This window comes from Fringilla coelebs (assembly GCF_963513975.1).
Source record: "Fringilla coelebs genome assembly, chromosome: 2".
Taxonomy (NCBI): domain Eukaryota; kingdom Metazoa; phylum Chordata; class Aves; order Passeriformes; family Fringillidae; genus Fringilla; species Fringilla coelebs.
In genome coordinates this window covers 69,127,805-69,155,158 of record NC_140029.1, presented here as the reverse complement: position 1 = coordinate 69,155,158, position 27,354 = coordinate 69,127,805, and the positions used below count along the sequence as shown (strand labels likewise).

Below are 27,354 nucleotides of genomic sequence, written 5' to 3'. Positions count from 1 at the left end.
TCTCCATTACACCTTACTGTAGCTTGGAAAAACAGACACTGTAAGGCTGAATGAGCCCTCTTCCTCCTTCTTCCTCCAGCTTTATCTGCTGAGCATGACACCCCGTGGTCTGGGATATCCCCTTGGTCAGCTGGGGTCAGCTGTCCCTGCTGTGCCCCCTCCCATGTGCACCCCCAGCCCAGTCCCTGGTGGGGTGAGAAGCAGTGAAGCCATCTGGCTCTGTGTAAGCCCTGCTCAGCAGGAGCTGAAAAATCCCTGGGTTGTCAACTCTGTTTCCAGCCCAAATCCATAACACAGCCCCACACCAACTACTGTGGAGAAAATTAACTCTACTCCATCCAAAATCAGCACATTAGGGAAGGAAGATATAGGTCACATCCTCCCTGCCTGCTAGTCAGTCGCTCTTCTGGAAGTTACAATTCCTTCTCTTTTGGACTCTTTTAGCCTTGTACTTCCTCGGCCCTTTTCCAAATTCCCTAAAAATAATTCTTCTGCTAACACCCATCAACCACAAAATTACAGGAATATGTTCATCTCCCTGTCTCTGAAAAGGAAAGCAACTGCAACAAAATGTCTGTCTAAAAGTCTTATAGGAAGCTATTTTCTGATCCAATAAAGTAGAGCTTAGCCTTTTTGCCTAGTACCTGGAAAAAGTGTAAAAGAGGAGTATGAATGTCTTTATTCAAAATCAAATTATTTTTAAGCTCTATTTGAGCCCAAAGAAATCCTGGTATATTTTCAGAAATAAACCTTGTTTGTGATTTAATTTTTTTTAGAAAAAAAACCAAAAATTACTCGTCTGAAAATATCTTTTCACCCTTTTTTGGAGTTTTTTCTTTTGGAATAACTGGGAAGGTAAAAAAAAAAACCCTTGTGAAGTTATGTAGAAAAGATACTAAGATTTTGAAATCTTTTGGAAGTATACTGTTAATCTCAAGTCAGCCTTCAAAGAGGCAGCATGTCATTACCACATAAAACACAGAAACTGGGACGTATTTTGGTTTGATTTGGATCGCATCAGAGGCAACAAAGATATTTCCTTTAGTGAGAAGTCACTCCTAAGTAAAACCCTCAAATGTGAAAATTGTAGATTTTCCACATGATTTTCCATGTCATTTAGCACTTTCAGTCTTTAATCTCATAATAAACCAAGCAATTTCTAGAATTGGTGCAGTTAAAATCTTTATGTTATGTGCATATATTCCCACGTATCTTCAGCACAGTGGTATATGTAAACAAGAAAATAATGATTTAGAGAAAAAGGAGCAGAAAAATAGGTACGTGAGCAAAGAGAATGAGAGGGAAGGAGAATTGCTTTCCTGCCTCACTCGCATGTCTTGCAAAGATCTGAGATAAGAACCTAGGGAACACTGTTATGCTGCTCAACCCCTGACCTGCCAGTTAGGAGAGAGGGAAAGTCTCTATCCTACAGGATGCTTAGCCAAGTCAGTGAAAAGGCCTTTAAAAAGTCAATGGACACCTATGACAGGATTTCCTGTTTGTTTATTTGTTTTGGCAGTCATCATTCTTGAATCCTCTGCATAGGCAAGGGGAGAAAATGTGTTCCACTCACTGCTTTCCTCTATAGGCTCTCACATCAACTACCCCTCTCTTGCAGAGAATTGCAGTACTCCTCTGAGGATTACAAAGCTTAACACTTTTCTGCCATCAGCTGGGATGTGAGGGCCAGAAGATTGCTACTTTGGCTAGTAAAGCCATACAAACAGTTTTATTCTTTCCAGGGTTCTAGGTTAAACAAGAACCTTCAGCCTCAAAGTTAACAGGCATTTCACCACATCAATCTCAAATAAGACCTGTCTATATGCTACAGTCATGTAAGGGCTATTCTAATGTTTCCCTGAGTTAGAGCAAAGATATTTGTATTAAACTAATTATTTCCTGGTGGGGTCCATCACAGAAAATGGCTGCTTCATAAGCATCTCTGAGTGGAATGAACATATGAACTCTTTGTAGATGTGCAGAGAAGAGCATTCCCCACAAGTGCTGTTTTTGCATCCATAAGGCCTACTGAGTGACCATATATTTATTTCTAGGTTTTATTTCTCTCCTGCAGAGGATTGGATCTGATTGTTAAAAAAATACCATATCTGAAACATGTTCTTAGGCTTCGTTCTGCAAATCATTGTCCACCCTTGGATTAAGGGGAGCGCTGAATGAGTTTGTAACAAGAAACTAGCCAAAAATACCACATAGTCTGTTTTAGGCTTGTTTTCTTATAAGATACTGAAAATAAATTCAAGAATGGAGAGTATGGGCACACACGCACACATGCATACAGACAAACACACAGAATGTTCAAGCCTCCTTTTCCTTGAGCAAAGTAATTGGGTTGACCAAAGCTTACACTTTATTGGCAATTCTGCCACTTCTTCATGAATGTACTAATTAATTTGTCTCCTATTTTCTATCCTTGCTGCTCCTTGAGTTCGCATGAAATTTGTATTCTCCTATTACAGTAAAAGGAATAGTTTGGACAAGAATTGCCAAACCAAGTCTACAGGATTTAGAACTGTCTTTTGTAGCTCCGCAAGTACTGTGAAAAGAGTGGAATAAGTATGTCTAAACCTGGCAACAACATTTATTCACTAAGTACTCAGACAGAAATAATTTAAAATATTGGTCTTGGGTAAATTGGTAACCAAGTCCTGCAGTGCCTTATCATGGAAGATATCTTCTTCCTTTCTCTTCCCCATGCCAATTTACAGAACTTAATCTCCTAAAGTATGTCTCTTTAAAGAAATTGAGGAATCTGAAATGTATAAAGCCTTTTCTCCCTTATAGTTTCAGAATAATCAAGTGTTTGAAGATACGCATTTTGGAGAGCTGAGGTCATCTCAGCACTTTATTGGATATCCTCCCAAATCTGTTCCCTTTAGATTTGTTTTCTAAATGAATTGCTTTGCTCCAGAATCTTGAACTTCTGTTGGATTTTCCCCTCTGACCCTACTGTCTCTTCTCTATTTTATCTTCTAGACTAGATAGTATTTCCTCTGGCATAGGGATTTCCAGACTTTTGTTTTGCATGTAATTGTTTAAGTTTTATCTTTGTTGCATTGCAGGCCATCAATCTAATTGGTCAACCAAAGAAGGTCTTCCTGAAGAATCCTGTATTTGGACTAAATAGGCTTTTGAAAGTCAGGATGAGTTGGGATAGTTTTATGTCATTTTCTTGTGTCAAGACAGTTGCACAAAATGACTGATTGTCTTCTCCAATAGTTGCCTGAACTATTTTAGACAGTCTTTAGAGTCTGGAGTTTAAGAATACATGTTTACTGAGATTTCACAGGATCACAGAATGAACTAAGTTGGAAAAGACCTTTAAGATCATCTGATCCAATCTATGACCTAACACCTCCTCATCAACTGAACCATGGCACTAAATGCCACGTCCAGTCCTTTTTTAAACACGTCTGGGGATGGTGACTCCAGCACCTCCCTGGGCCGACAATTCCATTGCCCAGTCAGCCTTTCAGTGAAGAATTTCTTTTTAACATCCAAGCTGTATTTCCCTTGGCACAGCTTCAGATTGTGTCCTCTCGTTCGTCAGTTGTCTGGGAGCTGTGGAGTGATAAGGTCACCTCTGAGTCTCCTTTTTTCCAGGCTAAACACCCCCAGCTCCCTCAGTGTTCCAGGACCTTCACCAGCCTTGTTGTCCTCCTCTTGACGTCTTCAAGAATCTCAACATCCTTCCTAAACTGAGGGGCCCAGAACTGAATACATGCAAATTAATTATGAAAATCATACTTACATTAAAATAGTGCTATTCGTGCTATTAGGACATCTTACTAATATGCTGGAATAACATTTTCCTTGGGAATCTTACCATTTATTTCACAAAGTTAAAAATGGATCTGCTAGACCTTTAGTTTGTTTCTTTCAGCAAAAGTTTCCTTTTTTTATTCTCTATCAAGCTTGAATTAATTGGGAATGTTCTTCTTCAAAAGCTGAAAAAGCAACCTTTTGTGGCATGTTGACCATATCCTTGTAAATTAAATTCTTCGTGCTTTATTTAATAATGTGTTTTCTTTTTAAATATTATAATTGCCATTCTAAAACAAAGCAAATTTTCTCAAGAGTTACTGCAGCAGATGTACCGTTGTTCTTAAGGATATGTGGTTTCTCACTGATTCTTGGCACGGGAAAAGAAGAGATACTGGGTTGGCTTTATCGAAAGGAATTTAGACTGTATGTTCTTTTGGCCAAAAGACTTTAGTTACAAAACAAAACCCGTCCTGTGTTGTCACTGTGCTTTGCATTTCTATACTAATTGCTTTCAGCTTGGATTGTATGATAATACATGTGTTTGATATGTGTGGTTTGTTTTTGTCGAACTCCATTATCCAGTCTCATGTTCTTGGAGTGCCTGAAGTAGTTTCACTAATCTGTCAGCATAGTATGTACTTGTGGATAAATATAGATGTGCAGCCACTCTGTGAGTGGTCATCATCATATGCTGAAGCTAAAAATTACCCCTTTGGTTATGGAAAGGCTGAGCTGATCTGCAGGCCTGCTCTGGCTCAGACATTGCAGGTCTTCAGCATTTGTCTATTGAGAAACAATACCAAGAAACCGAAGGAAATGTCTTCCTCACAAGCAGTGAGGAAGTGTGAAACAGGATTATGAAACAACTAATTTATTTTTCTATTTTAGTTAGAAAAGGATTCTAACTTTTCTAACTGAAGGAGTGGAACATTTCAGGTATTCACAGGCTCATGGATATTACAGTAGCATGTTGGAGAAAATCCAGCGTGATCGGCTTTATAAAGGGGCTTGGTAGGTATGAAAATACTGCGAGTTGATGTTTGCATTTGTCTTATTAGTTTGTTCATTGCTGCTAAAGTGTAAATTTGACACAGTTTACTAAAAAATGCAACCTCTGCTTTTCTGCTTAAAGATACTGAAAATTCAGTAACTGTGCGGCTGAAGTTCTGTCCAGTGTAGCACAGATTCTTGGCTTGTGCATTATGATTGTTCAGTTGTTTTGGTTCCTCTTACAGCTCTAAGAAAAATAGTGCAGATCATAGCAGGGACTCTCTTATGATAATTTAATTTGGTACTTATCCCAAGTATCAGCTTTTGACCGTTGCACTAAAACTACTGTGCTTTTTCACAGCTGATTTTCCCATCAGGGAAAGGATCAATACATGGAAAAATCTAGCAGTGATTTTATGTCAGGAGGCCTTTCTGTGGCCATAATATATGGTTGTGATGACAACCATGTGTGATATTTGACTAATATTTCCATATTTATGCCTTGTCTTTAATTTTTAAAAATACATAAAATTGAGAAAATTTTATGTATATGGGTATAGCATGTGCTAAATGAAAATACTCTGTAGCATAAGAGTATAATTTGAAATACAGCTTATTGCACATTTAGTAGAAAAAAAAGGGACCATGTTGGAAACAAGAAGAGATGCTTCAGACAGAATTACACCTCCAGTTGGTACAGACATTTTGTAGTTGATCTAGCATGGTTAAACTTTGATACAGGTTTTCATAGGATAGGAGCTTTAAATATGTATACAACTTTGTAAACTTTATCTGTACATCCTCTGCTCTTGCAGAGTCCTTGGGCATCAGGGTTACCATGGTCTCCTCCATGTGCATCACCATTCATTCTCCTGAGGGATGAGCTAGTTTCCTCTAAGTCAAGGGTTTATCTTAACACAGTACTTGTGTGTTGACCAATACTCTGCAATATGTAGACTTTCAAACTAAATGCTTCTGTGGTTTGTTCTGGTGCTACTCTTAGTATAAAATTTATTATTTTGAAATCAGGCAATAAAAACTAAATTTGTTAAGGAAATCAGTACCTCAGATTGAGTATAGCTCCTTCCTTCCACCCACCTCCTTCCATGTATCTTCAGCATGCACCCACACAAACTATACATGGTGATTTCTCATGTTAAAATTATGCATTTTATTTAATGGGGCAGTGTTTCACTGGGGTAGATGGTGAAACTGAGCCCATCCTTTTTACTGCTACTTCTAAGGCTCACATTATAATGTGTCAACATAAAGGAACCAACCAGTAATGCAGCTACTTCTTAAATTCTGAGCCTTGATTTCCAATTTTATGTCTCAGGGGCAACTTTTTTAAAGTGAGTTTTATAGGGCTCTAGATCTAGGCATAAAAGCTATATTCTGTTAAAGCTCATACATTATCAGTATAGATATCAGTGATAGTCTTGTCACTGGGCCAGATTTTTTCGGTGCAAATATCAAGCATATGCAAATGCTTCAGATAACGAAGCTGAAAAGATGCCTTAGAAAGCCAAACCTATATATAATAGTTCATGACCAACTCATGATCAACTCCAGACCCTCAGAGTGTTGGCAACGTTAGCTTTCACACTAAAGATGCTTAAATGGAGTTAACAGCTACAAAATGGTCTTTTAAAGACTTGAACTAAATCAATGTCATATGTCAGTCATTTCTCTAAACTGCTGTAATTGCTGTAGTAGTGATAGATGTTAACCCCCAGGATGTGCTTTTTCTGTATTTGGGGAAAGGTTGTGAAGTTCCTTATTTCTGAGAAGAACTAGAATAAAAATTCTTGGTGCACTGGCAAATCTCACAAATAATTGCATTCCTCTGTTACAGTGTGAAAATAAGTGATTTTTCAGTTAGATGTCTGGGAAAAAAAATTAAATCCGCCTGTGTCACAAACCTAACTGAATCATTGTTAAAAGGCTTCCTACTAACAATGACCATGTGGATTTAAATTCCAGTCTCAGAATCCTGGCTGAATGCTTCGATGGTGGCAGATTAGGGTGGCAGCTCCCAGGTAGCGAGGCTGAGGTTTGGCCGGGATGTGCAGCGTGCCTGCTCTCGCACACCGCCTGCCTGCCTGCCTTGAATCCCCCCGATGCTCTGAGCTTAGCAGCCAGGTTTGAAGCAGAATTGCCGAGGAACAGAAGGCAAGTTTGTGTTCGATTCGGTCCCTCCGAGAGGCAGCCCGGGCCGGCTGCCGGGCCCCGCCCGGAGTGTTGTGCTTGGCAGGGGCCGCGCTGGCCGGCAGCCCGCCCGCCCGGCCCGGGCACCGCGCTCGGCAGCGCGCCGGGAGCGGCGCGGGCAGCCCGGCCCGCCCGCCCTGCCAAGGACGGGGCTTGCGCCGCACAAAGGACTCGGATCCTTGGGAAAATTGGTTTCGCTGCTCACCGAAGAATTCTCCTGACTGAGCGCTTGGAGATCGAGCTAATTTCATGGATAGGTGTGAGCCGGTCAAAACCGCACGTTTGGCAAATATATTCCTAATTGTAAGAATGTTGTCTGACTCCATCCTGAAGCTATTTGTGGAGAAATTTCCATTGCCTAGTGTATTTGATAGTCCATAAAAACTTGCATCTGATCCTTTGCATCCCACTGTCTTCAGGTTTAAGTTTTAAGAGAGCCTGGGTGATGACAGAGGAGCACTTTATTCAGGACTTTGAAGTAGATTATTATTGAGAACAACAGTGTATTTTTAGAACAAGTCTTGTGTAGTATAAATGTAGGAGTTTTATGCACTTTGTTTTTTGCAAAGAGTCATAATGCCAGGAAGATTCTGTGATAATGCTTTTGCCCTCAAAAAATCAAGTGAAACTTTGCAGGAAACAAATCTAGCAGGAAACATCTGTCACAGTGGCAGAAGTGCTGCTGCTGTGCTGAAGAGTGATGCTGTACCTCATCAGTGAGGGGTTATTTTCAAAGAGAAGTATAGATGTGTTATGCTTGCAGAATAATAGCTACATGAAGAGAAGCATTTCTGTCTTCTATTATAGTCATATAGGAACTTCTAAACTGATTTTTCTATAGGAAAACATGTTCTCTTTTCTCTAGTGGATCCTTTTCTATTTTTCAGTGTGTAATTTTGGGTTCTTATTTAAAAACTCTGAAACCATAAAGTTTCTTCTTTTAATTTTTTTTTAGTTTTTGTTCAGCAATGGAGTGTTAAAGTCCATAGAAAAGGTAAAAAAGCTCTAATTTATTGTTAAAGCAATCATATGTCCCTAATGATTATGATTAATTTCAGTAACACTTACAGTTCTGTACCTCAAAGGAAAAGTATACTAAAGGTCTTAGATGTGAGGCAACCATCATTGTAGTTTGTTCTTCTTTCTCTCTTTCTTTTTTTCTTTGCAACTTGGATGCAGATGTAGCCCTCTGGAGTGCAGTGCTATGGGGAAGTGCTGTAATGGTTTGGGTTCACAATATTTCCATGGTTTGTATTGCCTTAAAGCATCTCTGTCCCAATCACCAGTAGCGCTCCTGGGCATTGTGACACTTTTATTACATTCAGAGTGGATAATGGCTGGTCTTGCCAGTGTTGCTTAATTTGCTGCTTTAAAAGTCTCTGGCAAAACTAACAGAGAGTGCTACCAGTTGAGCACCAAACATGACTATTATTGCCAATAAGAGCTGAGCCCTGAGGATTTTGGGTTGTAATTTTAATGTGTAAAATGGTGACATTTGCAGTGCTTCCATTTATTTTTTCCTTCATTCACAGAAAAACAGCAAGTAGAGCTCAGTGTAGTATACAATATCTTATACTCATTATGGGGAATTCAATCACAGGATAATGTAGATTGAAAGTATTGTTGATGGATGATTAGTCCTGCCCCAGCTTGCTCACCACGTGGGGAAGGTATCTCAGGACCTTGTCTGGTCAACTTTCAAGTGTCTCCAAAGTTGGAGTTTCTGCTGTATCTCTGGACAACATGTATCAGTGTTTGATCACCCACTCACAGTGGAAATTATTTCCGTACATCTAATGGAAATTTCTCACATTCAAGCTAGTGTCTCTTGCCTCTTGTCCTGTCATTCTCAGCACAAAGAAGAATCTATTTCCTTGGCATCTTTGCTGTACTCCTTTAGGTAGCTAAAGAGTGCACTGAGCTTCTCTTCTCAAGGTTGAATTGGTCCAGCACACTCAGCCTTTACTAACCTAGCAAGCCCCTGACCATCTTTGTGGTCCTCTCTTGGCCTTGCTTCAGAATGGCAATGTCATTCTTGTATGGGAGAGCACAAATCTGAACAAAATACACCAGGTGTAATCTCAAAAGTGACAGATGGAGCTGTGGGGTTTGGTTCTTTCAGGAAATCTAATGCATAATTAATACTTTCTGGCCATGGAAAACATTCCATGTCTGACTCTTTATGTAAGATTTATACTGGTAACATGTATGTTGTTTTTTGAGTCATTCTTGACTGATCTTGGTATAGATTACAGGAGAATAAGATCCTTTACAACTCACCATAGCCAAAAGACCAGACTCATGTCTTCTGCAAGGCTAAGCCGTTTGAGTAGCAATAAAGAATAAATTTTTGTTAGTTGACAGCTGAGTTACAGGTTTGACTTGAATGCAAAAGGTAAAAAAATGAGGATGTTTTTCAAATAGGTATCAGCAAGTCTACCACATTAAAAAAAAAAAAAAGTGGACTGTGTATGCACTGCATAATAAACACCACTCAATTTTAATATAAAATATTTCATCTTAGATTTCTTCTTCCAGTTAGATAATGTGCATTTTACCTATGGTGTACCATGGAAGTTATATTGATGTGTTGTGTATTTCTTTGACTAGCAGCCAGTCTCCAGTTTTGCTTTGACCGTGTAGGGAGCTGTTGAGGTGCTCTGTGACAGTTAAACCACGTTGAATTGCCCAGGAGTGAATGTGTCTTTTCTACATTTCAGCTTCTCCAGTTGGTAACGGATATATCAAGCCACCTGTCCCTCCTGTTTCTGGTACCCAGAGAGAAAGAGGACCCCCAGCCATGCTGCCCATCAGCATTGACCCGGACAGCAAACCTGGGGAATATGTCCTGAAGAGCTTGTTTGTGAACTTCACTACCCTGGCCGAACGCAAGATTCGCATCATCATGGCAGAACCTCTTGTGAGTAAAAGGAAACTCCATGTGTATATATATATATATTTTCTGTGCTTTGAATTTGTTTTAAAAGCAGGCTGTGCAATGAAGAATGTTTTGCTTGCAATCTGCGTTGGAGTTTGATAGTGTTTCCCAAACTGTAAGGTCTGCTGCTGTGGCAGTTAGAATGTTGTGGGAGAGGGCAGAGGTATGCAAGATACGCCATAGGGGTGACATGAAAAGGAATTAATATTTAATTTCTGTTTGCAATGTGAGCATACGCTAATGGGATTGAGAGGCAGAAGGGGTGTCAGCCAGAATAGATTTCACAGCTGGGAGAGCAGTCACTTGAGTCAAAATAGATTAGAAAATGCTGAAATATGATAAAAGCAGTATTTCTGAACATTACAGGTTTCCAGCTAAAACATGAAAATGGCTACCACTTTTAGTTCTGACAGTAGTAGATTTCATAATCTAACAGAGGACTATAGCACCTATTTTCCAAGACATGAAAAAGCATGCAGAACTTGAGAAAGGCGTTACATTGCAAGGTCTTGCACAGTGAGAGAGCCATTGGTATTTGTATTTTTAGGCAAATTTAACACGCAAGTATGTCTGTTACAATTTGTCTTATGTAACTGAACTTTCAGGACTCTGCTCATTTAACTTGAGATTACATTTTATATGCGTTCTTGCTATTTTGATTAAGGAAGAATATTTCTATAACTTATATTTTAGTTCTGATGAGGTAAAAAAACTCCAAGACCTAAAAACAACCCGAAATCTCGATTTCTGTACTAAAAGGGAATTTTAATAGAAGCTTAGAATGTTTTTGTTATAAGCTTCAATGTAGAATACTTAGTTCAGCTCCCCATTTGCAGGATATTTTGAAGGGCAAAATTAAAATTTTCTTTATTCTGATGGCATCTGTTTAGCTTTGATTTAGATTCAGAAGTATTTGATGCTTCGAAAATTTTACCAGGCTTTCTTCTGAAACATTAGCTAGATGCAAGATGACAGAGCTATCTTATGTAATTTGGAAATAACACCAAAAAAATCTTACAGTAAAGAATATTATGGCAAAAATCCATTTTTTTCTTCTTTGATGTGTTCCCTCCAAATCGCGAGAAGTAGAATAAACTGACAGTCATAGTGTAGGTCGTTTTAAAAAATAAAATACCAGCAGCTATTTATTACCATCCAGTCTTCATGTAATGCCCAGAGAACATTTTTAAAATTTTAAAACAAAATGTGTATAAAATTGCTCGACAAGATCAGGAAAACAACAACAAGACCAGTACTGAGGACATAATTTCCTTGCAGCACCTTTGTTACTCTTAAACATGAACCTCTGCATTTTCATGCAAGATTTCAGGCATGGATTTATTCCCGTTTCACCTTGTGTTAAGATGATTCTGAGTTGCTGTGTGGTAATATGTTGTTTTTTCACTTTGAGAAACTATTATTATCTGAATGTCGATCTTATTCTAGAGGTTATTCAAAGGAATTTTATTTGGTAAATTCAATGTAGAATGTCGAAATATTAAAAGAGACTGGAATGTCACCTTCCTGTCATCATTTTCAGAATGTATTTTTTACAGGGGTCTGACCATGAGACACTAACAATAATTCAATTACATACTCACATCTCATTAGTACTAATAAAACCTACAAGCCATGGCATGCTGCTGTTTGAGGTTGGCTGTGACCAATGAGTAAGCAGGATTCTGTAGACATTCAGTCAAAATGATCTTGAAATAATTAGGTTGTAATGAAAGAAGTGACAAGGGAAAATGTAAAAAATTATTCATGAATAACAATAAGAATATAAGTCTACCCTTTTGGTGAGGTAGCTGCTGGATGTTTAGCAGCTTTAATTTTAATCTACTGATTAGAATTGTGACCAGGAGGTCCCAGGGGTTTGGGAGACGAAGTTTATAAATTGATGGTGAAAAGCTACCTTTTGGCCTTTTTTCACAATAGGAAGTCAGATGGTGAACTCTTTGAAGTTTATGTTCTAATTAAACTCAAGTGTACTTCAAAGGAAGTCAAACATGCACAGTGCTCAACACTGAGCTATTTCTAGTTTGATTTCTCCAAGTCATTACAAGATATGACAGTTTAATTTTATAATGAGTGATGAATACTTAGGATATCTTCTGGAGAAGATAAAAAGATCTGTTTATAATACTGTTGCCTTTGCATATCTCTTATCACCAAATCTAGCTCACATTGAAGCTCTGAAGTTACTATGGTTAAATTAAATATTTATTGGTACCTTTTTTACCTGGATCATTCTTTTGATACACATATTCTGCCTGTTTATACTTTCTGATTATCATTACTGTTGTTTTTATGAATTTTTCTCTCTGTTTCTTTAGGTTCCATATGCCTGTGTAATATATCAGTCTCTTTCTTTTGTTGTGCACACAGAGCTGAAGTGTAAATTGCAGTGCTCTGACAATTATGTTGGAAAACCATGTTTGTGTCACACCATGAGTTGCAGATGCTAGAAGGGCACTAGAAAACTTTGCTATTTTGTAGGGAGTCAGTGAAGGGCACAGCAGATCCCAGCCCTTCCTGGAGCCCCATGAGGTCTCATCTGGGATAGCAATATTCCAACGGGAGAGAAAGCAGAGGGCAGTGTCGCCCACTCATGCTGCTGCCCCTGCTGGCAACCAAGTATCATTTGACATTTTGGTTACTGGATCTGGCAGTGATCATCTTAAAAAACACACTCCCCAGTTAATCTATTTTCTAGACATTAATATAATGTCAGCTATACACTGCTAAGTCTTTAACGAGTTAAAATGGAAAATTTTTGTTTCTAGATTTGACGTTTTTTTGCTTTGTCTGCAGAATATTTTATTCAGAATTTCAGGTCAATTTTTCCCCTTTTTAGGATCTTTAATATATAAAAAAACAAGTCAGTAATTAAAAGTTCGTAATCATGTGGCTAATTTTTAATGATTAACTGCTGTACCCAGATTGTCAAGTTATATTATTTCAAATTAAAAGTATTTGACATCAGACTTGATTAAAGTGGATTGTCCAGTTTAAAAAAGAAAATTTCCATGAATGAAATGTAAATAATATTTCCCTGATAATCTTTAATAATTTCCTGGTTCTTTTCTGTAGGTTATTGTTCTTATTTTTAACAAATAGTAAAATTTCATTCCACAGACCTTTTTTCACAACTCACTTAAATAATGTTTCATTTTTATCAATTTTTATTTTAAATCTTCTCTACATTGATTCACTTATAAACACAATCTGATATTTTATTAGTGCTAGTTTTTTTTTTCAAGCAGTGGTGACCTTGAAATGAAGCTAGAAAGAGGAAGGCAGGGAAATATTCTTGCCAGTTCAAATGAAAGAATATGTACCATAGCTCTGTAAGGAGAAAACCCAGAAAACAGTTTCCTTTTTTAGGACTGTTGATTATCACTTTGGGTAATAATTCATCCTGTGCATACAGAGCAGGCTAATCTTTAAATACAGCTTTCAGCAGTACTTACACACAGCTGTAGACATTGATAAAACATAGGGAGCTACAGGCATTGACAGTTGTTAATGGTTAATTTAGCTGTTGGTAAACTTTCATTATGCTTTTCTCCTGCAAGCATCTTCTTTTACTGTGCTTGTCTAAATTCGGGATCTATCTGAATACTGAGCTCAAGAACAGAATTTACTCATTATAGGATTGGGACTATAAGCATATTCATGTATTCTGCATGTAACTTAGGCAGGTTTCATCTCACCATTAGGAAAAACCCTGAAAGGAGTGATGTGGTTGATACTAGTGTCTTTATTACTCCCATTTCCTTAGGAGCTTGAAGACATTAAAATAGAGATCTATTTCAAGACTGGGCTGGTGATAATAACCTAGCAGATGGTTCAGGAGACTTTGAAAAAAGTGAAAGAATAATGCAAATTGCAGAGACTGACCCACCAATATGTATAATGGGACTTGTTTCTGATTAGCTTCAGTCCAGGCTTCACTTTCTCTAGGTAGGAGAAGAATAGGCTAAGAAGAGACTTGGGAGAAATGGAAGTAGGTTTTTGTTTTCTGAGGACTGGGCTGTGATAACTAGTAAGATTTATGTAGGCTATGATAATACCAAGCAGTTTTATCCCACAGCTGTAATGTAGAATTTTCTGGTTTGCATGGACTAAAACTACAGCTGCATCACACAAGGTGACAACTCCTTGGTTGTCACCTGTAATGAGACATGTTACTGCTACACATATTTTGCATTTGAAGTGCTCATTAATAATTTGGCATGTACAAGGACTTTGGACCCCTGTTTGTTCACAGGGAATAGATAGTAGTTACTGTAAGGAACAAGTAATTTCCTGGAAAAGAGGAAAGGCAAGCTACCTTGCTCTGTTCTAGCTATTCACTCAGGATATGTATGCCCAGACAAACTGACAATTGCACAAATTTATTTGAATACCTTTATGAAAATATATATTGAAAATTTTGTTCTCTTTTCTCATAGAAAACCTTTCCTCTATAAATGCTACAAGCATGATGCCTTCCCATTGTCATCTGTCCCTATCCACTCTGTGTCACTGAGGGATTATGCCACTGCTCAGTAATCTAATTCTTTTATTCCACGAGTGTTTGTGCTAGTCAAAACTTTGTAAAGCATGTGGCAGTCAATCCCAGCTCTAAGGACCTCATAATTCATAATACCATACCTCAGTGTCTAATGTCTCATAATTCTTTATTTTTTCTGTATTATTTATTTAGCATTTAAATTATAGAAATAAATATTATTATAGTAGCTTCTTTAGACCTAGTTGCAATAAATAATGTATAGCTCGTTAAGAATAATTATTCTTAATTATTCTTTCAAGAATTGTCTCTGAAGTACTTAAGATGCTTCTTTATGAAATTCTGCCTCCCTTTATTATACTGTGCTGAGGGCTGTTCTCTCACCTCTTCATAAGGAAGTGAAAGCCTCTGCACAGGTATTGCTTTAGGTACTCAGTATGTAACCTGAACATGTATGATCTTTCAGTGCATGGAGCCCCAGGGATCTGTTACAGTGGGTGTGTTACCTGAATGTGCAAATCTGTGTCAGTCAGTCGTAGGACAGTCTGGAGGACTGAGAACAGGCGTTCCCCTCAGGAGGGGATCTGTCTCATAGCCCTCCCAGAAAGTGTCAGCTCAGCAGAGTTTCTTTCCTGCAAGTCATTGACTGCATCCTGGGTCAACTTTTTAGACTTGTAGTTGGTCTCAGTATTTTATTCAACTTCTAGCCATACCTAAGGATTTCTCATTGCCCAGGGAAGTTTAAGTGCTCAATCCCTGGAAGTATTCAAGACCAGAATAGAGCAATCTGATCTAGTGGAAGGTGTCCCTGCCCATGCCAGGAGGGTTGGAGTTTGATGATCTTCAAGGTCCTTCCAACCCAAACCACTCCATTCTATGGTTCTATGATTCTGAGTTTAATTTCTGTGTGGACTGTCTCTTTAGTTCTGTTTCCTTTTACTCAGACTTTCCAGCAGCTAACTGCTCTGTTTCAAGAAATCAATTAAGCTGAACAATGGTTCAGTCATCACTCTTCCCTCCTTCACTAATCAGTTTTTCTTGGGAGTTCACTGGCTTTCCAAATATAGTCCAGTCCACTGGTGATAAAGAAGCCCAAGCTGGGCCAGATCAGTGTGCTCTTTTGTGCAGCAGAAGGAAAGGCATCTAAGCCTGGGAGATATCTTCCATGAAATAAGCAGGCTCTACTCAGGAACCGAAAGGATGTGAAAGCAGAAAATCATGGGAAAGATTGGCCTTTTGTACAAAAGATGGAGAGCAATCAAATATAACAAAGACAAGTCCAATGGCATAAAGATCCTTCACTTCCCCTTCCACTTACCACCTCAGATATAATATCTGCCTCCAGTTATCTCAGTCTGTACCTCAGGCTGAGACCTGTGGCAGAAGCCAGGCAGTATAGAGCTAGGGTGGGTAATCTTGAACCTCAGCACAATTATCCTCCAGAAAGACCTGAAGGGTTTGCATGATTGAAGCAGTGATCTAGTCAGCTATCTTCTGTGTAGTTCAGGGGGGCATGCTGCAGTATTGAAACACAGAAGTTGAGGGAAAAGAGTATGAAGGATGCAGCTGGGGAAAAAAGAGCTAGAGGAAGAGACATATGTAGGGTTTCAGAAATAATCGTGGGGAGTGCAGGAGAACAGAGAGAGCATCCAGTATGGTCTGATTCCAACATCCACATGAGACTGAGGGGCAAACTTTATGCCATTGAGCAAGTCAGGAAGGAAACAGACAAGTTTTTGCATAGATATTGGCATCGTCATTTGCACTTAGATACAGGTCCATAGAATGGTCACACATTTCAGAGTCAGACAGTGTCAGTGGACACTTTCTCAGTGCTCTCAGGGCTTCCATGGCTGAGTGTGTGTGCAGAATGGTGCTTGGGACATGAGCAGAGCTCGTTCCAATGGCAAGACTCTGCAGGATGCTCGCTGTCCCTCGGCCTCATTACTGCATGGATACAGTATTGGGGGATACATTGCTGCATTGGAGGACAGTCAAAGGTGCATACAATGGTTCAAATCACTATGAGAATTTAACACTGCAAGACAGATTCAATGTAGGGTCACTGAGGCTGTCACACTGCATCACATGTTGGCCAATGCTCGCAAATATAGCAGAGAACCTACCACATGCCCTTAATCGCATTTTTGTGTCATTTAAGGATATGGCTATTACCACTCTCAGAAAATGGAAGTCCTACTGCAGTCATTTCAGGCCAATCTTATCACTGAAGTCTGTCATCATGAAGGGCAGAAGGCAATCAAGTGTGCAGTTCGGTAGCATTGATGGCAGATAAGCAGCAATTCAGTGCAGGGGTATCTTCCCATAGCTTCACAACAGCTGCATCCTTTGGATGCTTTCAGAGTCACATTTGAAGTCAGTGAGGTATTGCTTAATTTATGTGCTCTTTTCTGGGCCTGAATCTGGCATGGCACGGTTTATACATCAGACAGCTGGATTTATGCCATATTTCACCCTGCATATCTGGTGGCATGACAAATATGAGAAACTCGAAATACTTCATGTAACTACCTTCCCAAATTGGAGATTCACCCAATAAGGTCTTGTTTCACTAGCTGAGCATGCAACATGTGTAGAAGCTGTGGCTTTTAGGGCCAACAGACTTGTAGCAAAAGAACAGTGAAGGCTTACATTAGCTCTGCAAAGGCATGTGGCATCCTCCTCGAAAGTCAGTCAAATCAGTACCAGTAACCAGTAGGGAAAGGCTTCAGATCAAATCATCTTGGGACACCTCTCATATGGTACAGTTACAGCCTTTGAAATAAACACATAGCTAAGGAGGGTCCAAGTAACAGAATTTCAAAGAAAACTACTGACAGTAGTTCTCAAGTTCACTTTAGAAATACACTGCCCTCACCTCTTTTTCTGTTCTGTGAAAACAGGTGCACAGTTGATGACAATAAGTATCTACCTGATGTTAAAGCAGTAGTGGACATCAGACAGCAGACCGTGGCCAGGGTCATTTGCTGTCCTTTATTACCCCTGGCTGTCTGGGTCTTGAGAGAATGTGGTTCCTGTTTGCAGAGATCCCTGCTGTGCTTGGAGCAGCCCTACAATTACAAGCCTAAATTTATTCAAATCAACTGATAAGGGCTTCCCATAGGCTTTATTAAATTAGGTCACATTATTCTGAGTGGGTAACCAGTGGTCAGGGCCCTAAGGGCACTAATAGACCTTAATGGCCTCCTCTGAGTCTCTCCCACACCTGCCCACAGGCCAGGACCCATTCCCAGGTTTTGGAGCCATTAGTTCCTGTCACAGCAGCCACAACAGTCTCCTGCTCCCACAGCCCTGCCCCCTCCCTGTCAGGGGCCTTGCTGAGCCAGGTCACATAGCTGAAAACCTCTAATAAACCTTGATAAACAGTTGAAACAATATCTTGAATAGCAGTTTCATGGAAAGGTCTTAACATAGACTTGGAAATTTCGATCTCCATCATCATTGTAGTTCTTATTGTTACATGGAAATCACTTACCAAACATTTTCTTAGAGCATCATGCTTATTCCAGTCCGACAGGCTCATAAAGATCTTGGACTCTCATACTGCATCCTGTGACACCACTCTTGACTGAGGTCTTATGCATTCCCTACCCTAGTAAATTAGGTTCCAATCAACAAAATTTTATCTTATATTGGAATTTTTTAGGTTAAAATCACAGAAGGCTGTGCTGAAATTATGGTGTCAACATTAAGTGCCCACACTTTGTCTCCAGATGGTCTTTTTAAATTTGTCATACTTACACATTGTAAAATCTACCTCTTTCTGTACACTGTAGTATTGCTATAAATAAAACCAGGAAAAACCAAGTGACAATGTTGTAATACTAACCAGGAGGATCCTAATACACAGATGATTTTGATAGGTTCATTAAGCTACAACTTTGAAAAGGCTTTCCTATTAAAGCAAGCTCTGAAAACAAGCAGCCCTGAAAATTTCCTTTCTCACTTGTGCTAGAGTGTACCTCAAATCTCAGTAAAGTTATCACTGGTACAGGTTTCACAAAAGCATGTATTTGAAATATTTCTTTAGGGTTTCACAAAAGCATGTCTTTAAAATATTTCTTACAGAGCTGTTCCACTAATAGCTATCAGCTTTTTTGGGGCTTAAAATACTGTAGTAAAAGAAATGTTTTACTTCCTGCATATGATAAAGCATCTTACTTTGCAATGAAAAATAGAAATGCTGGGAGTAGTAGGTTTGTTGTTTGGATTTGTTGGGGGTTTTTTTGTTTGGGTTGTTCTTTTTTAGGGCTGTTTTATTTTGTTTGTTTCTTTGGGGTTTTTTTGGCTTGGTTTCGTTTGGTTTCATTTCATTTTCTGTGAGGTTTTTTGCTGTCACCTGTATATTTGTAACAGCATTTAACTTGTGTTTAAAGTTTGCAACTGTTTATTGTCAACACTGAGTTGAGGGAATGTCTGGGAATTTTTATACTGTTCAGATAAGAACAGTAGAGTTCTTGAGTTGCTTGCTAAAGACTAGTAAAAGAAAATCAGTTTTGTTTGTTGGGAGTTGTTTTATTTTGTTTTTTTTGTGGTGTTCTCTGTTATCTTGGTAAAGTAGCAGTGCTAATTTTCATACTTTGCATCAAACAACAATCTGTAGTTCACTGAGTTTGCTTCTTTCTTCAGGATGCTTGAAATTTACTTCTGTACAGTATCACATCTGAAAATCAGTTTGGTGGTTTTTTGGCCCGTATGGCCATTTTTTTCCTGACATATCAGTTACTTCAGACTAAACATTCACATGACTAAAATTTATGTGTCCACATTTTCATTTTCTTGGTAGGCAGTCTAGGTAAAAGATGCCTTTTGCAGAGGATGTGGTAATCAGACAAAAATTAGCCTGCAATACCTGATGTGATGGCAGAGTCTGTCATTGAATCAGAGCAGTGCATGACGTTGCCAAAGAGTCAAAGCCAGGGAGTGAGAATCTGTGTTTGAAGCTGAACTGTTGTTTTCCTGAATTTTTATATTCAGCAGAACAGGCACATCCTTTTCCACCTGAACAAAACAGAAGAGCTGTTACAAAGCAATTGCAAGAAGAAAGAATAGACTCAGTTATACTGAGCTTGTCTTTTAAACATGCACCTTTCGTTATTTTAGTGCATTAACTGCAATGAAAAGTAGGTTTTTGACTCGAGCTTGTTAAATAATATTTTTTTGAGAGGTAGCCTATTTTTACATATATTTCATGGCCACTTAAAATCTGCTTATTTCCACTTCCATATGAAGTATCATGCACAGTTAGAATTGCTTTTTTACTCAATTTTCAACAGTTAAATGAAGTCCATCACAGTTTTTGTTAACATTTTATCTATCTGTAATTTTGTCTTATGCTGTATGTGATGTTTCCTTGAAGCTGTACTATTGTATCTTCTTTATTATGTTTGCCTTTAGAATTTCCAGTTGCTGTGTGCTTAGAATTTCAAAGGTTAATGAGGGGAATCTCCTTTATTTTTCTCTCTCTGTACTGTGGTAACTGACACAGTTTCTTAAAAGTGTCTAGCAGCTAATTGATGCTAAGAGAAGTCAAAGATTCTGTTGTCATCCGCTGAAGGGGCAGTTTATATGTTTATGCATGAGGACCTGCTGACTTGCAAAGAATGGTTAATGAAAACAGGACACTAATTTGCCTGTTTCATTGAACTTGCAGGTGGGAGACAGTTGGGAGGCTATCAGAGTAAACAGATTATCCTTTTCAGTCAAAAAGCTTGGCTCTCTTAATTGCTTAGGTATAAATTAATTAAACTCTTTGGGGTGGTGGTGGGAATTTCCAAATAGTAGAAAGGTATATATGTGAAAACATTACTTCCTGAGAAGTTCAGAGCTATTTTCTGTATAAGAGCTTTTGGTGTGTGACCACAGACTGTTCCATATCCAATTCTGAAAGGGCCAAGCAGAAGTAAGTACTCCCAAGTTCAGCTTGATGGACCTGCTCAGTGCAGGATCAGCACAGATCCATTCTGGGAGGGAGAAGGCAGGAGCACACAGCTGGAGTGGAGGACATAGGTTACCCACCACATAAGTACAGGACTGACAGGGATACCTTTTCCTGGTTTTGTATGTACAAAATAATCGAGGCAAAAAAAAAATTGGCATGTTTGAGAGCAGACCTTTTCCTACAAACACCAATTCTCTGTCCTGCTGAAAGGTGTATAAATAAGACAGAGATGTTCATTTGGGGGAGAGGGGGCCGAGGTGGTGATTCATCATAAGAAGACAGAATCACACTTGGGGATTTTTGGGCTCTTAAGATTGTTCTTACTTGTATTTTACATATATTGTAGCTGTAGTAGTTGAATGTGTTCTATGTCTACTCCATTTTACGTGAAAAGGTCCATTCTTCTTTCTGTTTGGTGTGTCTTCCACTCCAGCAGAGCCCTCAGTAGAGTATGTCTGGCTGCTTTTTAGTGTGCAGTGCAGAAGTTAAAATCTGTGTAAAAATATCCATTCACCATGCTTTTAGAAAGAAAAAAAAAGGGGGTTTTATCTCAATCAGTAACACAGTAGCCTATCACAGTTCAGTAGGAAAAACAGGCCTAATGGTTGCTGAGATTAGAAATAGCTTTAAGGGGCATTATATGTCATTATAACATGGTGACATAGTGAAGCTTAATAGGCACTACAGCATCCTTTTGTTTTTATGTTTCCCTGAACATTCACTTCTGTGACAGGTGGCTATTCCTGTGTAAATTTACCCAATTATATTTGTGTAGCAACCCTGAAAAAGCCTTAATATATTAACCATTAAAAGTCACTGACAGTCTTTAGAGAAATGTTTTTGTGTGCCTGTGTGAATAGAGGGTCTGAATGATATGTTGTTTTTTAGGTAATTTATAAATATTATATTTAGTTGATGCATGCAAATGTGATAAAATATGCATTTTCCATTGCATAGTTAACATATTCTGTTTTGTTATATTCTGTTTATGTTTTCCCAAGAGCAATGAGAGAGAGGAAGGAAGTTAAGTTTTAGTTGAGCACTTTGTTTTGTAGGCATTGGTGACACAAAACATTTAGATGTTTTTATTGAGAAACAATGGTTTCAAATATTAAATTCCTTTACTATTTATCTCTAACATGTTTATATCATGGGAGTTACCAGCGTGAACAAATACAGAGTACAGAATTGAAGGCAGCACTTCAAACAAGAAATAAAGATGTTTAGTTTAGTGATTAAAAGTTGAAATGTTACTACTGAGAATCTATTCTTCTGAAATTTTCTAATGTTTTTTGACAGCTCAGTAAGCTATGGGCCCTTCCATATTGAGCAAAACTTTCTTTATTCATATTTTGTTGTTGTAGGCTTTGGCTCCAGCCAAACTATTCATCTAGGATTTGGAAGCCATTTTTGTAAAATGCAGTATATCGACAGAGACTCAAATAAGTCAGCTTATATTTTAAAAAGGCCTCTCTGCCATTCCTGAGTTGGGTGGGCAAGAAAATAAATTGAAGTAAAATTCTACCATGAGGCTAGAAAACAATTTTAGGATTTTTTGAAAACTAATTACGTGTATCTCCAGGTTAAATAGACTACTATGGAATCTATTGCCCAGAGACAGTTTCATATTATTACTCATTTTAACCTTTCTTTACAAGTCCTGAACCTGTGGTATGCAGTAAAGACACCTACCATGAGTATAAATGTATTTTATGTAGTATCTGCCATAGCAACACTGTTGAAAATACTGCATAAAATGAAATTGTAAGATTTGTAAGGATATTGGAACTAAGCAAATAGAATAGACAAGTTGTTTACAGTAGATGAAAAGAAATTATCTATTGCATAAAGAAAAATTGCTGTTTTCAGAGGACACTTGAAGTACCTGCGTATAATTGAGTTGCCTTTGAATTTACTCAGTGAAGTCTCCATGCAATGGTCAGTTGTTACTCTTATCATGAATGTATCCATGCTTTTATATTTTAGGAGTGCTCAGACAACAAAACCCCAAGCACATTTCTATCTGGCCCTCCATCTTTATTCAGCTCTTTATCTATTCAGCACTCAGCAGTAGTACTAAGCAGTAATAACTTCTGCACTGAGTTCTCTCAAACTTCCAAGCCCCACATACAATCTGATGTGGCTGTGGCCAGTCACTGCAGGGGGACAATGAGCAGCTCTGGTGTGGGCACCCCACTCCCAGGAGTGGGAAGGTATGTGCCAAGACTCTTGGCTCCATGGGGCCAGGCTGGGTCCTGCAGTGGCTGCAGGCAGCGCCAGTGGCAGAACTGTCCTAGGAAGGAGTCGAGGGAGAAGCAGCAGCAGCAACCCAAGCAGGGGCATGGTGAAGAGGCAGAGACAGCTGCAGCAGCAGCTGCTGCCTGGCAAAAGTGTGAGGGGAAGGGAACAGCAGAAGCAGCAGTAGGTGCAGGATGGGATAAACGGAGGGAAAAGGCCTCAACAGAAGCCCTAAACCAGAGATGCTGAGAAGTTATGGCAGCAGAAGCCCCCGTGGATTTCGGCAGTTCTCCATCCCAGCTGCCTTCTCCCGTGACCAAGGCTGCTGCATGGCCTGTGAATGGTTTCTTTAGGTCAGTGCTCTGTGGCTGGGGAAGCCCTGGTGTAGCACCTGTAGGAGGGCACATGATGGCTTGTATTGCTTTGTCACATGGAGGCATCTTCTTTAACTCAGGGCTGCATCCCCTGCGGAATGTCATCATCAGAAACTAAAGTATCTGGGAGGTGTATGTGCTTGCCCAGATAGTTACAGGTGATGAGGACATTTTCAGGATTGCAATTCCTATCTCAGGTTCCCGGAGCATGGTTTTGTTTTATTGTGTCCCCCTTAGAGACAGCATGTGATGAGGAGTCCCACGCCTCATTTCTGCCTGAAACTCTGCTCTCTGAAAGCCAAATACTGCAGTGTTGGTCATGGAAACACAAAGCTTCTGCATGCTGAACCCCTTTTTGTTGAAACAGATGTTTATCTATGGTAACACAAGTCTTCTGAACAGGATCAGAAATTTCTTGATTAAAAAGACAAAAAAAGGGGGTGTTGATTGTTTTTTTTCCTAAACAGCAGTAAATTCTTAGTATGTTGATTTGTCCATCACCCATGAAAACAAGAATCCTTTTCCTTTCAAATAAGTTGAACGCTACTTTTGAAAGTTTATCTGCTGTCCTTTTCAGTGAAAAGCAATAGACAAAAGAAGCATTGTCCTCCTGTGAGACACAACTAGGCAGGGTAGAACCGACTTACTGATTGAGGAGGAGGAGGACTGTGGGTGGGGTGATATCCTGTGTTTTTCTCAGGGTTGCAAAGTTTTTTTTATGTGGATGTTCATCACCAATAATCTGTCATAAAGTTGTAATTAATATCTGCTGTGCCCATAATGTAACCTGGAGGATTCGCTTTAGATATTGGAGAAAACAATGAAAAATATTGATGGCTGTTCTGGGTAAATCAGTGAGTCAGTAGAAAACATTTTGTTGATTTTTGTATTTGCTAGGTAGTCAGGGGATACTGCAGTCACCCCACAGTTGGCCTCCTTGCCAGCTGGCATTACAAGTGGATCAGCATAATTAATTTCAAAATCAGTCAGCAAAGTATACCAGGCAACATTTGCTTCTGAAAGAAACATGAAATAATAGAAATCTTTACTCCAACTCAGGTCTCTCGATTTCCTTATCTCATCAGCTTTACAGATTTTTTTGATTTTATATCTATTATCCCCTGGCAGGGATGGTATTTTGCCTGCTACATTAACAGATGCCGATGAGTGTAATAGTTTGTTGAAAGCTGAACACAAAATGTCATTCTGAGCTGGTGGGAGAGTCCCAGTCTTGCAGCTGTAGGAGAAGAAAGTCATGATTTATAGAAGAATAAGGCACTGACACATTGCAGATACCAGAAACAGTAGTGTAATTCACAGCAGAATTGTGATGGTGGCAAGTGATGTGTTTTTCAGACTGTCATCTGCCCTCATGTGTTATTTTCATTGTGCCGTAGGAGATTCATGTTTTGTGTACCATTGCATGTATCTAGAGTATTGGCCTGTGCACTTCTCCATGTCTCAATAGTTCAGCCTGCTTGACAAAGAAACCATGCAGGTGAATGGATGTTCACACATGGTTTCTCTGAGTTGGACAGTTCTCCTTGGCTTTTCCAGTTACTCTGAGAATATGGCCTGAAAATTTGCTTCCATTCCAAAAATGCCTTTTTAAATTCCTTTAGTGATAATTTTCCCCACAATCGTCTTCCTTAAAAATAAACTCTATGGTCTTTGATTCTTCAAAGACCACCTTTCTTTCAGTGTGCCCTGCGTGATGCATTATATCTATGGTCATGTTTGTATTGCTTGGTAGTTTTATAACAAGAAGGGACATCATGTAACAGAATCACAGAATCACAAGGTTGGAAGAGATCTTCAAGATCATCAAGTCCAACCCATGCCCTAACGCCTCAACTAAACCGTGGCACCCAGTGCCACATCCAATCTTTTTTTAAACACATCCAGGGATGGTGATTCCACCACCTCTCCGGGCAGACCATTCCAGTACTTTATCATCTTTGCATAAAAAAAACGTTTTCCTAATATCCAACCTGTATTTCCCTTGGCACAGCTTGAGACTGTCCTCTGATTCTGTCACTGCCTGGTGAAAGAGACCAACCCCCACCTGGCTACAAGCACCTTTTAAGAAGTTCTGGAGAATGATAAGGTCGCCCCTGACTCTCCTTTTCTCCTAAATAGAGCCCCTTGGTTATGTATTTGAGGAAACACTAAGTGCTTTTTAGGGTGTGGTAAGAACTTATCATTGGTGTGAGCACAAACTCAGATGTAATGAATGGCCAGTGCTTCTCTTTCATGAAAAGACACTCAAATCACTCAAGACAGTCTGTCAGTATTGGCTGATAGATACACAGAGGCCTCCTTTGCATATGCAGCAATTGTCCTGGTATCTCCAGGATCTGATCAGGAAGCACATTATGTGAGTAAAAAATTTAACAGAAAAATAATAGTAGAATATGATAGTATATTGATCTTAAGTAATGCATATTTAATGTATTTTCTTTCAGGAGAAGCCACTGACCAAATCTCTGCAACGAGGAGAAGATCCCCAGTTTGATCAAGTAAGACACTTAAAATTACATTATTTCCATTCCTCAGACTAAAAGAGGAGTGGATTGGAAGGCATTCTAGAGTCCTTTTACTGTTGTTGCATTCTTGAGTCCTTTTACTGTTGTCCTTTTACTGTTACTGCAGAAGTAAAATTTCTTGATGTTCTTTGGATAGATAAATGATAAATGCTTGCCTAACCATTCTTGGATATAAATTGGAAGATTTTTTTCCACTGTTTCCAAGGTCAATATTTTTCTGCCATAGAACTTGTTCCTTTTGGAGTGTATTAGGCACGTACATTGTTTCTTGTTTGTTTCCCTGATGGGGATCTTGAAGCAAAATTTGTATCTTTTCAAATCGTGGGTTTGAAACAGGTGTGTGGCTCCCAGTCTTTCTTTTATGAGGTTCCTTTTATAGTTAATATGAGGGCCTATAGAATCATGGTTGCTGCCATCAGTCTCATCAGTCTGGTTTGCCTCTGTAGCTGTGACTCAGCATGACTTACATGGCTGAGCCAACTTGTTGTGTTTAAAATTGAGTATAAGTTCAATTGTCAGGATTAATTTTATATGCATATTATTTTCCTTCCTGTGGGAAGAATGTTACACTCAAATGGGAAAGTAAAACAAATTAAGCCATCCAGATGCAAACCTTGTGATACTGTTCCTGCAGTGCATTAAACAAACTCATAATGGATGGCCATGATTTGATTAAATATTTATGGTTTAGGAAATTTTGGCCCTTTAAAAGAAAGAATTGGAAGACTGATATTTCTTCTAGTAATTGGTAAATAGACAGAAAATTGAGTAATTAAGTTAAGGTCATTTAATGAGAACAGCAAACGCTTCCTAGAGTGAAACAACTGTCTGTTTTCTGCTGTAGCAATTCACTCTGAATGCAGGGAGAAAAAAAAAAAAAAACAGATGCAGATCAAACACCAAGTTGAATTTTATTACATATGACATTCATATATCTTTCTATCCACATATCTGAAGTCCTGCCTATGTGCAGAGTTGGTAGAAAAGTACAGTGGCGAGATTGACTTAGATGCTTTGCCAGAAAACCTGCTTTCAGGTGCTCGAAATTTTTAAAACAAACTATTTAAGCTGAAATTTTCAGAATTTGTCAGCCTCAGGCCAGGTTGCTGGCAATGTTTACCTTTTCAGTTTTCACATTGTTTTCTACTTTAATAGCATTTTCATTTCGAGATGTTCTGGTGCTTGTGGGATTGATGCAGGCCTGTGATCAGCAGATGGGACCTGAACCTGGCTTACAAGCCCATTTTCAAAAACGTGGTTCATACTTACTAAATGATTTTAGTTCAGCTAAATGCATACAATCATGGAATGGTTTTAATTGTATTTAGAGAGGTTTGCATTCAAAATTTTGTACTGCACAATACAGATTTGGTAGAACTGGGCTAGAGTAGAGACAGGAAGACAGAGCAAAAAGTCTTTTTTTACCTGGTATGTTTCACTCACTAGATTATGTGGGTACATCGCATTATAAGCTGTTTTTCAAATGATACATGTCAGTATTATAAAGTTGTCATGAAAGTATGGATAAAAAAATGAAGGTGTGGTCTGCCTGGGAAGCTCTGAAGATCTTGGTATGATGTGGTACCACAACCCAAGTAAGAAGGCATGTGCTTTTAAGTGAAACCACTCAAGTTTTATTTTTGAAGTTAACTCAAGTATTTAAAGTGTTTATGGGATGAGAGAAGACCAGGTTGGTAATCCCTTACTTCCCTTTTCCAGTTAGGGTGCAGAAAGCTTTGGTGTTTATTTCTGAAACCCAGTCATCTAGCAAAAACAAAAAATGCTAGCCCTGAAATTCC

At 38.9% G+C, this 27,354-nt stretch overlaps 1 protein-coding gene across 6 annotated transcripts in view; it reads left to right on the top strand.

The window, feature by feature from the left end:
• Positions 1 to 27,354, top strand: part of FRY (FRY microtubule binding protein) — a 224,677-nt gene that overhangs the window by 85,791 nt on the left and 111,532 nt on the right. For 4 of the 6 annotated variants that reach the window (XM_084200872.1, XM_084200873.1, XM_084200871.1 and 1 more), the window contains 2 exons: positions 9,702 to 9,901; positions 25,475 to 25,528. In XM_084200872.1, coding sequence (XP_084056998.1) covers positions 9,782 to 9,901; positions 25,475 to 25,528 — 174 coding nt within the window. In that variant the 5' untranslated portion in view covers positions 9,702 to 9,781. Of the gene's footprint in view, positions 1 to 4,566; positions 4,799 to 9,701; positions 9,902 to 25,474; positions 25,529 to 27,354 lie in introns of those variants that run through there. The other 2 variants (XM_084200870.1, XM_084200874.1) reach the window with 2 other exon arrangements.